The following is a 13,440-nucleotide window of genomic DNA, read 5'->3' as shown; positions in this document are numbered from 1 at the left end:
CAATTCACTGCTATCACTATTATATCATCAACTCACTATTACCTTGGATTGAAAATTTACAGTAAACTCTGAAGCAATGAAGTGAAAAGTAAACTTATGCAGAAGATTTCTGATTAATGTACGATTGTAATTTCTTCCAACTACGAATAACACACCTGCTGTATCAGTCAGAACTCAAAACTTGGCCGCTGTTAAACCAGCATTGGCTGTTGGTGATCGGGTGAAAAAATCTTCTTCAAGTTCCATGGCAAACTGAAGAAGCACAAGGATGTTCTGTGCTTGGATAGATTCGAGACAAGATGAGGCTGGCCTAGCAACATGTTCTATTTGTATCCCTTTGCCCAAACTGGGAGAGAATATATTAAGGTCCCCAAACAAAACGAGGCGCATATCGTAACCATGAAGTATGCATATGCTCTCCAGGGGTGTTTACTTTCTCTCATTGCATTGAATTCAGAAATGAAGGTAGAAACAGTACTCAGGCAACCCAAAAAACCAAATTGTACTCCGGTTACAATGATATTGCAAGTCTTGGTATTCACCTACAGAACAGAAACAGAGTCAATGGGCTCTATAGCAATTAGGAGGAAACATTTGAAAAAGGGAGATCATGAGCAATAATGATTTCCACACGGTCTAGATAACAGAAAGATGTGTCCTCTTAGTGGATCTTGGAACAGAGTAAACTTCAAGAATATTCCTACAGACACTAAAATTAAAATAAACAAAATAAGAAAACAAACCAAAAGATAACACAAACTAAGAAGAACGACCATTGCAAATGACTTTGCGAGCTGCGCGCGAGCAGTTTATAACGTGACAAATATATGTGAAACTGTAAGCTTTTCAAGTATGACAGAATGGCGGGAAAAAAAGTAAAGAGGTATACTCTGGGTGCAGGTCTGAACAGAAATCAGATTAAAAGACCTTACCTCTTTCTCCACAGTAGCAAGGGCTGCCATGATACAAGCTGCAGAAACATTTGCAATTAGAGTACCAAATGGAAGCCATTTTAACAACCCTGTCTTTCCTAATCCACGTCCATTGAGTCGAGCTAAGAACCACCTGATCCACACACCTACAGGTCCAATGATGCAGGCCAACCATAGATGTGTCTCACTGCTGTCATTTCTAAAGTCCTCCTTCACCAAGATTCCACTCACACTCCATAGACAACCTAGCATCACCAGCAACACTGCCCAAACTGCCAAGTGGCGCTTGTAGCTGTCAACCCTCCAGGTCTTTCTAGAGATGGCAATGTCAGACCCTGAACACCTTTTAAGAAGCTGCCTGAAACCCTTAGATGTCTCTATCCCAAAAATAATAGAGTATGCCGCAAGAAATAAACCTGACATCAATTACATTCAAGAGAAGCTCATATTAGCCAAGTGCATTGAACTAGATGGGTTTTTTTCCATGGACAAGTTTCAAATAGGCTCAAAGCCTGATACAAACGAAATTGAAATATGCACAAGGAACTGTCATCTACATGTATGATATAGCATTTTCTAAAAATTAAAAATTAAAAAGTGATGTCTGACCTATTAAATTGCCAAGCGCAGCAAAAGGCCAATGGCCTTGAACACTGAGTTCAAGCATTTTCTGGTTCCAACCACTGAAAGTAGTAAGGCTTCCCAGATAACCGGTTGACAATCCAATGGCCAAAAAATCTGACACATAGGATATATCTGCTTTGAAAACAACACCCCACCATCCCATCAAGAAAGAACCAACCTACAAAATTCCATTAGGAAAAGAACATGTTGGAACATCACCCAGCATTATCCATATCAATACCCTCGGATATACAATGTCAAAAATGAGAAAGAACAATAAAGTAGAGAGAGAGAGAGAGAGAGAGAGAGAGAGAGAGAGAGAGACCATATTAGAAGGAAGATCAAGGTAAAGAATTGTTTGGTCACTTGTCACACCAGCACCTCCTGGGCCAAACAATTTTTGCAGTAGATACCTCGTCAAGACCTGCAATATGAAGCATTTCAAATAATCTGTTTGGCAAATAGGTTTCTTCATATAAAATAAATAACAAAAAACTATGATGGCATATAAATTTTTGTCAAGAGAAACAGATATCCAAAATGTTGGTAGAGAGACTTTCTACCAAAAGCTACTTTTAGCAAGAACAAAACTTGTGATGCAGGATAAGTTTAGTTGCACAAGTATTTGAAGATCTAGGTTAAGTATACAAGATGCATAAATATGGTCAGTGCAAATTGCACAAGTATTTGAAGATCCAATTTTTTTCTTTATATAAATGCCACAGCAGCTATGAACTCATGAATATTAAAATTCAAACAAAAAGCAATTTGGAAATGAACAAGAAACAAGAGTTGAGTGTGTTACCCCAAGAATACCAAAAACGGCTAAATGTGTCATACATGAACCATACTCCATCCACTTTGGCAGCAACTTATTTGTATTTTCCTGCATATGAAGAAACAATAATTTGAAGTTATTAGGATGATCTGACAAAACAAACTCAGCATGTTTGACTTTCTTGCTGTATCGATCAATAGACATGCACACCAACCATCTTTTCCATGTTCAAGGACATAAAAAGGTTTGTATGTTGTATGCAATGAGAACATACCAACCGAAAGCTCACTTGCTTTTTATCTTCATTGCGTGATGCCACATCAATGGAAAGAGATATGATTTCCTCTGGCAAAGGCACAGTGGGGATAGCACGGGATGCAGTACGATCACGACACCAAAACCCATAGGATGGCAATAAAACATCCTCTCCAGACAAGTTGTTAAGGCTCTCACTGAAACTGTTCCTGTTGCTGTGCAGAGCTCGATCCCCAATATCTCCCACCTCAGACACACACTCATCAGGGTCATCATCTATTCCAGAAGGCTGAGCACCTGATACACTTGAAGAACACATTTTTGAAGAAGAATTGGCACTGCTGGGTACACTACTTCCGGGTTCAGGGTCAGTACCTTGGTACCCTGCTCCCTCCATAATCACAGGGCTTTGTTTCTCTTGTGGTGACTACAAGAGTAACAATAGTAAAATCAGAATGTAATCGCCAAAGATAAAAAATGAGAATGTTGATTTAGAATAACAAAAGTGAAAGGAGAAAGAAACGTGGTAGTGAAATATGATGCAATTCCTGCTGCTGCTAATGTTGACAAGTCATAATTTGTACTGCAGACACCAAGTTTGCCGACTACTCTACTTTTAAAGATAATCAGAACATATTGAACTTACAAGAAGTCAAATGTAAAAAAAGAAAAATACATTTGAATTCCCTTGATAGCATTTCGAAGCAAGCTCATGATGAGAAGAAAGAGCCAAACTGATTCAAGATGTCCACAGAATTCAACAATAATACAACCTATAGCTTTAAACAAATCCATACTTTGTTTATTAGTATAATAGAGCTATTCAATTTAAAGAATTGGAGAAGTCTAAACACAAAAGCTTATTAACCAGGTACTGCCATCACATAAATGTGCAATTGGACTGAGTTGTCTGAAATACTAATCCATACAAGTAGAAGAGGCCATATTCATGTAGTGGGCAGTTATACGGTTAAGGAAACTATAGTTTAGAACTTTATATTAGTTTTCTGTATAAGGCTACAAGCATGAAGCCTGGTAATGTGGAAGCTAGAACCGAAAACAACTATAAGCACAGAAGCACTCGAGCAGTACAGCTACCAGTAAAGAACTTTGATTACCATACATCAAACAATCATTTGATTAGCTTTTTAACAATACCTTCATATAAGACTTGAAGCCTGTAAATTGCTATAGTCCAGTTCTCTTTCTCATATCATAATACAACCAAAGAGAAAGGTCCTATATAAGCACTTATCACCAACTAATGGAATCAAAAGTTGATCCCAGAACCAAACAAATCAAAACATGTTCTTCAATCGCCTGACTGGGCCCATACACTGAAGATGACAAAACCATCCTAATTTTCTAAATCAAAAGGTGAAATCAACTCTAATTCGATCACTTGATTCTATCTGTAAAACTTTATACAGTTTACTGTGTTTTGAACCAAAGGGAATTTCATGAGGTTAAATTTCTGCGCTTCACACTTCTTCAGGAAATAAACTAGAATGTATTGGGGACCCAATATAAATCAAGCTGAAGCAGTACCTTATTCAGGAACAGATTCATACTATTTAGAAGTCAAAAGTGCAGTCCAATAATTTTTTTTAAAGACGTGTGCTCTCCTCTAAAGCACCCAAAACTTTAAAAGCAGAAAAGGAAAAAGGTCAAAGAACTCTAGTTCATTGATTCTGAACTATTTCTTTATGCACAAACCACCAAAGGTGAAACTTTTCAGTTCCCAGATTTTTCATACGGTTCCAGATTCCTCGAATACAACTTTTAGCATCAGAACCATATAAAATTAAACTAGATATGAGCTGAACAGTTAACCAAACAAAAATAAAAACAACTTCTTTATGCGCAGACCACCAAACGTGAAACTTTTCAGTTCCCACATTTTTCACACATTTCCAGATTCCTCGAGCACAACTTTAAGCATCAGAACCAAATTAAATTAAACTAGATATGAGCGGAACAGTTAACAAAACAAAAATAGAACCGTGAAGAAAACCCAAAATCACAAAACTTGTAAGCATTAACATACAAATTTACAGTAACAAGAAAGAGAAAAAGGGAAGGTTTTTTGAGTACCTGATTCAAAAGGGTTTGCAAGCTTCTATCTGAGGATGGCGGCAATGGATGCATTTCAAAGATAAATGAAAAAAAAAAAAGAAAAGACGATGACTTTGGGAATGAAAAGTGGAACACAGAGAAGGCAAGACCAGGATTTCTATGAAAGAGAGATTTGGGCAAATTGGGTTTCCGGGATTTCAAATTTCTGGCTGGCAATGGCTGAATCATTTTGTACGTGGTTTTATTTATTTTATGGTTTTTGGGGGCCAAACTTTTCAATCACGGATCGATTTATAGGCGTATCTGGAACTTTGGTATTCGATCGTTTTATTGAATTGACCAATTTAATTGACTAAAAAAGTTTCATATCTTTTAATCCAACTTTACTGTAAATTTTCAAACAACTGCAAAGTGACAATCTTCAACGAGGAAAACAAAAGACATTGTGTAGCGCGCACGATGGAAAAAGGGTTGATGATACTATAAATATTTATCATTTTTATCCTTTTTACTATGCATCAATTTACTCCATCACGCAGAAACATGTAATGTGTTTAAGAACCTAATAAATGATTGGTTTTGGTTCAAGAATCTGCGCCGTGTTGAAGGAATATCGATTTAGTGTGCCTTATCAAACTAGGAGTAGCAATAGGAGAGAAGGTTCTAGATTTCCCAATCCTACACGGATTGGTATTCCTTGTAACATTAGAACTAGCACTTTGTAATCCCTATATATAGGGCTCCTATTCTCAATAATAAGAACACATCTCTCTCATCAATCTCTCTCAAATACATTATACTTAAACACGTTATCAGCACGACTCTAACCACAAAACAGAAAACCAAAACTCATTCACAAAGCAGCCCCTAGCCCGAGCTAGCCGAGCCTTCGCTGCAGCCCGAGCACCCGTGTGCTTGCAACCTTGCACAGCAGCCCCTGCTGCCCCCTCCCTGCAGCTCTGCGTTCCAGCCTGCTGCCACCGAAGCATCCCTGCTGCGCAAACAAGCCAACGCATCACCCACTGCATCTTTTTCCCGTTCCTGTGCACATCCGTCTTCTTGCAAGCCTCGAAACGTCTAGTTCGGAAGCTCAGATCGAAAAACTTTCTTCATCAAAGTTGTTCGTCTCTGTCTCTTCCATCTAACCTCCGAATTTCAGCCTTATCGGAGTCATATTGAGATCTGTACACCAATCGAGGTACAAGCTGTTCAGAACATAATCTGCTCCGAATTTTCACCAAGTAAGTATTCAAAAGAGTAAGTTTTGAAGTTCCTATAATTCGAAATTTAAATCCTTATTCTTTTCTCGGGGACTTGAAAACCTCCCTTCTTCTACATCCCACCTTTCTTATAACGTGGGTTCGATCATTGAAAAGCAGAATCGTGGGGATTCACGCAATTAACGAACTAAGAGCGTTCGTAAGACTTCGGACTAAGAGCGTCCGTAAGCATCGATTAACGACCATATAAACATCATTGTTTCGGTCTAATCCAATTATTCTTGGAAATCGATTTCTTGGTAGCATAGCTCGGAAATCTTATTTAGTTTTCGTGGAAGCATTGACTCCGAAACTAACTTGTTTTTGTTTCATCTTTCTGGATGTCAAACACAAACAAACTCGATTTTGTTCCATTGGATTATGCAGGCAAAAGGTACTTAATTTGGGTCACTGATGTCGAGATCCACCTCATTGCCCGTGATTTATTGCATACAATCCAAGAGCTTTGTCCTATAGAAACAGCTCCAGACCCTCAAACTGAGAAAGATAATTCCAAGGCACTTGCCTTCATGAAACGTCACATGGATAGTGACCTACAGTTTGAGTTCATAAATGAGGATAGCGCCATAAAGCTTTGGCATGCGCTTCGCGAACGATATGGCAATGTTCGTGACTCCATACTTCCGAATACAGAAGCAGAATGGAAACATCTTCGCTTTTCTGAATTTGACACTGTCATGCAATTTTATTCGGAAGCTCTCAGCATCAGAGCAATGATGCGTCTCTGTGGAAAAACAATCACAGAAGACCAATTGATTGAGAAAACCCTCAATACCTTCCCCGTCTATGCTATGAGGTCCTCTGACTTATTCCGGACTCATGTAAATGCAAGACGGATCACAAGTTTCCAACAGCTTATTGCAGCTATGGCCACTGCTGAAAGACATGGCAATGAACTTGTGAAAAGAGAAATTGATAGGCTTCACGATAGCTATCAAGAGCATCGTCCTATGGCTAGAGAAAGTCGCCATCGACGTCATGATCCATACGATCGAAATGCTCAAGAAGGTAATCGCTCAAGGCGACAATCCCACGACCGTAGGAGGCGTGATTTTGAGGGAAATAGGGTTGGAAACCATGGAACCAACGTTGGCCATGGGCACCACTTTCCAACGCCACCAGTCCTAGGGACTATGCATATTGCGCCAATGCGCCTCAATCAAGGGAGAATCCTCTTTATAGTGTCTATTTCTGATATGGAACGTCTGATCAATGGACCTGAATTTGCAATGTACCTACGAAGGTAGTCGCATCATGGTGATCAAGACTTCGAGTTCACAAAGACTTTAAATCTGGCGATGAAGACAAAATACCGCAGATTTTTATTTATAGTCTTTTATTTTTCCAAGAATTATGTCATGGCAATTATGCCTTAAATCAATTTGATTTTTATATTGGATTAGATTATGGTCACGAAACTTTGGTGTCATCATTGGATATTATTAATAAAGTATCGATTTATTTTATCTCATGTCGTAGACATGTTTTTCGAACTTTATTATTTTAAAGATATAAGAGCCAATGGTTTTCATATGGAAACACATTGTGAGAATGGACAAGAGTTCCTTTGCATCACCTCTAATGACTACGGACATAAACGAGTATTAGAGAAACTTATGTGTCGCTCTAGTGGGTTGTATGCAACCACTATTCGAGTCATTGAATCCAACCATGTCATGAGAGATGATTTATGGGATTCCGACACGTATAGGCTTTGGCACGACCGTTTGGGACACCCAGGTCGTGACATGATGATCCGTATATTAAAGACTTCACACGGACATCCCTTTTTCAGAACAAAAGGAAGTAAAACTCGAAATTTGGATCAAGGAGGAGCACCTGCGCCTCACGGTGCCTTCCCCCTTCAAGTCCGGCCACCACTAGCCGGCGCCGCCAGCCCCCTGCGGCTCAAGGGTGGCTTTGACGCCACCTCTGCTCCTCTGACTCAAATTTCGACTTCTAAAGTCCATTGTGACTTCATGGCTCAACCAAAATCCTCATTGGTTATTTCTGGAGCCCATCATTCGTTCTGCAAAGCCTGCTCTTTAGCAAAGTTAGGATCGAGACCATCCTATGCAAAGGACACCAAAGAAAATATACCATTCTTGCAAAGAATCCAAGGTGATATTTGTGGACCTATTCAACCACTATGCGGACCATTTAGATATTTTGTGGTGTTGGTTGATGCATCGACACGCTGGTCACATGTCATGCTATTGTCCACAAGGAACGCTGCATTTGCTAAACTCCTAGCACAAATAATTAAGTTACGGGCTCACCACCCTGATCATCCTATTAAGTCTATAAGATTAGACAATGCTGGGGAGTTTACATCAAAGACTTTTGATGATTATTGCATGTCCATTGGGATTGATGTTGAACATCATGTTCCTCATGTTCATACCCAAAATGGTCTCGCAGAAGCCACCATTAAACGACTACAAATGGTTGCTCGAGCATTGGTGATGCGCACCAATCTCCCTATTTCTGCTTGGGGCTATGCAATATTGCATGCAGCTGTGCTTATTCGTCTGAGGCCCACTGCCACTCAACCCTTCTCTGTGTCCCAGATGGTTACTGGGTATGAGCCTGATGTCTCACACTTACGCATATTTGGGTGTGCAGTCTATGTGCCTATTGCGCCGCCACAGCGCACCAAAATGGGTCCTCAAGACGATTAGGCCTTTATGTTGAATATGATTCTCCAACGATTATCCGCTACATAGAACCCTTGACAGGCGATCTCTTTACCGCTAGATTTGCGGATTGTCACTTCGATGAGACAGTCTTCCCGTCGTTAGGGGGAGATAAGAACATCAATGTTCAACAGGAACGACAGGAATTGTCGTGGTCTGTCCCCACTCTGTCTCATCTTGATCCCCGAACCGCACAGTCAGAAATTGAAGTGCGGAGAATTCTCGATCTTCAGAACGTAGCAGATTCGATGCCTGATGCGTTTTCTGATATCGCTAAAGTGACGAAATCACACATACCTGCTGCAAACGTGCCTGCAAGGATTGATGTCCCTAAAAGTAGAGGACATGACGCCAACTCAAGAATGCATGAGCATGGCGCCAACGTCCCATCTCTCAATGATGGTGACGTTGTGGCTAGGCCCACGGCTCCCGCCAAGAAGCGCGGGAGGCCCATAGGTTCGATGGATTCTCGCCCAAGAAAGAAAGCGAGTTCGGCACAAAATAATCCATTAATCATCGATGTAAATAATCCATCTCATGAGAATATTCCGGATTATGGTTATGTCCAAGAGACATCATTGGGGGACGCTCCAATGTCAGAACCAACTCCAGAGAATAGAGAGATCTCCATAAATTACACTAGTGTACATGAGATGATGGATAGAAATTCTATGGCGATTGATGATGCATTTTCATATCATATTGCAAAAGGAATTATAGAATATGATGATATCGAACCTCGCTCTGTTGAAGAATGTCAACAAAGAGCGGATTGGCCTAAATGGAAAGATGCAATCCAGGTTGAATTGGATTCACTAACAAAGAGACAGGTATTTGGGCCTGTAACGCAGACACCCCCAAGTGTAAAGCCTGTTGGCCATAAATGGGTCTTTGTTAGAAAGCGTAATGAGAAAAACGAGGTTGTTAGATACAAAGCCCGCCTTGTGGCGCAAGGTTTCTCACAACGCCCTGGAATTGACTACGAGGAGACATATTCTCCCGTAATGGACGTTATAACGTTCCGCTACCTCGTCAGTTTGGTAGTTTCCGAAAAACTTGACATGCAGCTTATGGATGTGGTTACAGCATATCTCTATGGGGATCTAGATTCAGAGATATATATGAAGGTTCCAGATGGACTTCAATTACCCAAATCAAGTGGCTCTAAACCACGGAGCGCGTTTTCAATAAGGTTAAAACGCTCACTATATGGATTAAAACAATCCGGACGGATGTGGTATAACCGTCTAAGTGACTACTTGATTGGGAAGGGATATATTAACAATGAAATATGCCCATGCGTGTTCATTAAAAGAACAAGTTCCGGATTTGCAATCGTAGCAGTTTATGTCGATGACATGAACCTAATTGGAACTCTAGATGAGTTGAAGGAAACTGCTAAATACTTGAAATCTGAATTTGAGATGAAAGATCTTGGGAAAACACGGTTTTGTCTCGGTTTAGAACTCGAGCACCGTAGTGATGGAATCTTGATCCATCAGTCTGCATATACTCAGAAAATCCTAAGGCGCTTTAATGAAGATAAAGCAAAGCCTACGAGTACTCCCATGATCGGCCGTAGTCTTGAGCCCGGAAAAGATCCGTTTCGTCCAAGGGATGAGAACGAAGAACCATTAGAGGCCGAGGTGCCCTATTTGAGTGCAATAGGCGCATTATTGTACTTAGCTCAATGCACAAGACTAGATATCTCATTCGCAGTGAACTTGTTAGCTCGACATAGCTCTGCGCCAACACGCCGCCATTGGATTGGTATAAAGACAATCTTTCGATACCTAAGAGGTACGATTGATATGGGCCTATTCTATCCCTACAGAGAGAAAAGGAATGACGGAAAATTGGGATTGGACCCCAAGAGGCAAAACGCCCCCGTCCATGGAATGGCCGCCGGCCATGTTGCCACCGCCGGCGCCGCCACCGCTCATGGTGGCCGGCGTTCTCCTATCTCCCTCCATCAAAACGACAATGATGTCTTGATGGGTTTTGCTGATGCAGGGTACCTCTCTGACCCTCACAAAGGTCGCTCCCAAACTGGTTATGTCTTTACCATGGGAAGCACTGCGATATCTTGGAGGTCTACAAAACAGACCCTTGTTGCTACTTCCTCAAATCATGCAGAGATTATTGCTCTACATGAAGCTGTACGTGAATGTGTATGGCTAAGGTCTGTAATTCGACACATTCAAGGAAGTTGTGGTTTGAAGTCTACCACAAATGAACCTACATGCATTTATGAGGATAATGCAGCTTGTATTGAACAAATGAAGTTAGGTTTCATCAAGGGCGACAACACCAAGCATATATCGCCTAAGTTCTTTTATAATCAGCAACAACAATCACTTCTAAAGATTGAAGTGAATCAAATCCGATCAGAGGATAATGTAGCGGACTTATTCACTAAGTCGTTACCTAAATCCACCTTCGAGAAACATGTGAAGAGCATCGGATTGAGAAAGTTATCCGAACTCCCACGATTATAGCAATCAGGGGGAGATATCGACATCAGGGGGAGTTATGATGTCTACATGTTCGATCTCGAAGAGTGAAGGACGTGTTGTGCTCTTTTTGTCCTTCGACCAGGGTTATTTTTATCCCACAGGGTTTTTGTTACCTGGCAAGGTTTTTAACGAGGCAACGGATGAAGCGTCACCACCAAGTTTGAAGCGGCACAAGGGGGAGTGTTGAAGGAATATCGACTTAGTGTGCCTTATCAAACTAGGAGTAGCAATAGGAGAGAAGGTTCTAGATTTCCCAATCCTACACGAATTGGTATTCCTTGTAACATTAGAACTAGCACTTTGTAATCCCTATATATAGGGCTCCTATTCTCAATAATAAGAACACATCTCTCTCATCAATCTCTCTCAAATACATTATACTTAAACACGCCGCGTGGTATATTTGACTTACAAAACATGCACCTGGTGGCATGCCATTTTTCTTAACAACCATTCATCCGCAGAGCTCGCAGGTAATAGCCAAACCTTTTTTTTTGAAAAGGTCGAGTATACTATTGAATTGTGTGGTTGTGTTTGCAAGGCACGCATGAACTACTTATTATCAAAAAAATTTATGTGGGGGAGTTTTGGCCGGCGGGTATTATTACTCGAGGTCTAACAAACGAATGGACATGCATTAGAGTTTGTTATTGAACGAGTTATAGGTTGAATATATTAGTTTTTAAATCTAGTTATATATTTTTCTAAGAAAGTGACTTTTTTTTTTTTTTTTTTGTATTTTAAGTTTTGTATTTTTGTAGTATGGATTGTAAAAGAGCAATGATAAGGAGTTTCCATGAGGGGAGAGGATTCTCTCCTGAGCACTTTTTGGAGCTGAACTTCCTGAGCTTTTCATTACAAGATGACACGTGTATAAAACTACATCTAATGGCCCCTATTGCTTGAACTTAATTTTGATTTATCTTTTTTTTATCAAAACTCAAAAACGGAGGACTCTCTCCCTCTTCTCTCTGAAGACCAGAGATTCATCTGTTCATCATCACCCACTCCACCCAGCCCATCGTCACCACCAACCAACCCGGCACATCGTCACCACCGCCATCAACCACCCCAACTATCGTCTTGCTATTGGGTATCAGTTAAAACATCAACAAATTGAACTCAGTTCTCTCTCAAATCACTGGGATTGCACCTTGAGGTTTATTGTTTTGCAATCCACATTTTAATTTTGTCACAATGGTATGAAATTTGAAGTTTCAACAATGTTTAGTATTCAATTTGAGATTGAATTCTGTTGGTTGGTTGAACTTGAGGTTGGGATTCAATTGATGGGTTCAATTTGGGGCTAGGTGTTCCATTGATGGGTTCTAGACTAATATCTGAATTTCATTTTGCCATCAGCCTGTTCTCTTCAATTTTCACCAAACCCAATTTTCCCAAAGGATGACGCAGGTCCTGATGGTTTCGCCGAACTCGGCTCTCCATTTCAGAACGATCCCCTTCTCGAGAAGAATATCGGGGCGGGGGAGTTGGGGGATCCCAGTCTGGATCCAGGTAGGGTTGGAAACGTCTTCGTCTGAGTCGAGGAGGCTGGAAACGTCTTCGTCTCAGTCAGAGATGATAAAAAATAAATAAAAAAGAACAGAGAGTAGACCAAGAGCGAAAGAAGAGGAACAGTGGAGAGAGAGAGAGAGAGAGAGAGAGAGAGAGAGAGAGAGAGAGAGAGAGAGAGAGAGAAGAAAATAGAAAAAGTAAAGCCAGGCTTGTTGTAGACCATTGGATCTAATAATATACACGTGTCATCATCTCCTTCAAAGCTCAGGTAGCTCAGCAGAGAGTTTAGCTCAGGAGAGGATCATATCCCTTCAATGAGGCTTAAGATTTGTGGCCTGAAATCCTAGATGTTATGTCATGTAAGCAAATACAAATTTTATTTTCAATTCCACATAATATATCTTGCCACATCATACTATTGCAACACCAATTTTACCTTTTTACATTTCCTTTTAGATGCTAGAGGGTGAATCAATTACATTAATAAATGTTTAGGTGACAAAAAAATATCAGCTATTAATTACTAGCCCCTTAACATGTGCTCCACACAGATCAATTGAATTTTATTTTTTTATTTTTTAAATTAAAAAAGTGAAAGCAATTTATTTCCTAATTTTGGGGAAGTTTCTCCTTTCATGGGAGGTATTGCAAAATTTTCAAATATGATATAGTTTATTGACTATCTTATCCTCATATAGAGATAATTTGTTTATTAATATTTATATTATGTGAGGGCATATACGGTAGTTCAAAAATTTAACCATTCCC

General features: G+C 40.1%; 1 protein-coding gene across 3 annotated transcripts; it reads right to left on the bottom strand.

The window, feature by feature from the left end:
• Positions 1–11: 11 nt before the first annotated feature.
• Positions 12–4,980, bottom strand: LOC112170430 (fluoride export protein 1). 3 transcript variants are annotated; one of them, XM_024307721.2, is made up of 7 exons: positions 4,684–4,980; positions 2,624–3,016; positions 2,362–2,442; positions 1,882–1,980; positions 1,542–1,734; positions 933–1,348; positions 12–542 (listed from the first exon to the last, which is right to left on the bottom strand). In XM_024307721.2, exons 1-7 carry the CDS (start codon positions 4,891–4,893, stop codon positions 324–326), a joined length of 1,611 nt encoding a protein of 536 aa, XP_024163489.1. In that variant the 5' UTR covers positions 4,894–4,980; the 3' UTR covers positions 12–323. The 3 variants fall into 3 exon arrangements, with proteins under 3 accessions (XP_024163489.1, XP_024163488.1, XP_024163491.1); XM_024307720.2 differs by having other exon boundaries at positions 2,609–3,016; positions 4,684–4,973; XM_024307723.2 differs by lacking the exon at positions 4,684–4,980 and adding an exon at positions 3,748–3,899 and having other exon boundaries at positions 2,609–3,016.
• Positions 4,981–13,440: the final 8,460 nt, after the last annotated feature.

The sequence above is a fragment of the Rosa chinensis genome, chromosome 6, assembly GCF_002994745.2.
Source record: "Rosa chinensis cultivar Old Blush chromosome 6, RchiOBHm-V2, whole genome shotgun sequence".
Lineage (NCBI taxonomy): Eukaryota > Viridiplantae > Streptophyta > Magnoliopsida > Rosales > Rosaceae > Rosa > Rosa chinensis.
The sequence above is the reverse complement of the archived record's forward strand: the minus strand, read 5'-3'. Positions and strand labels throughout refer to the sequence as shown.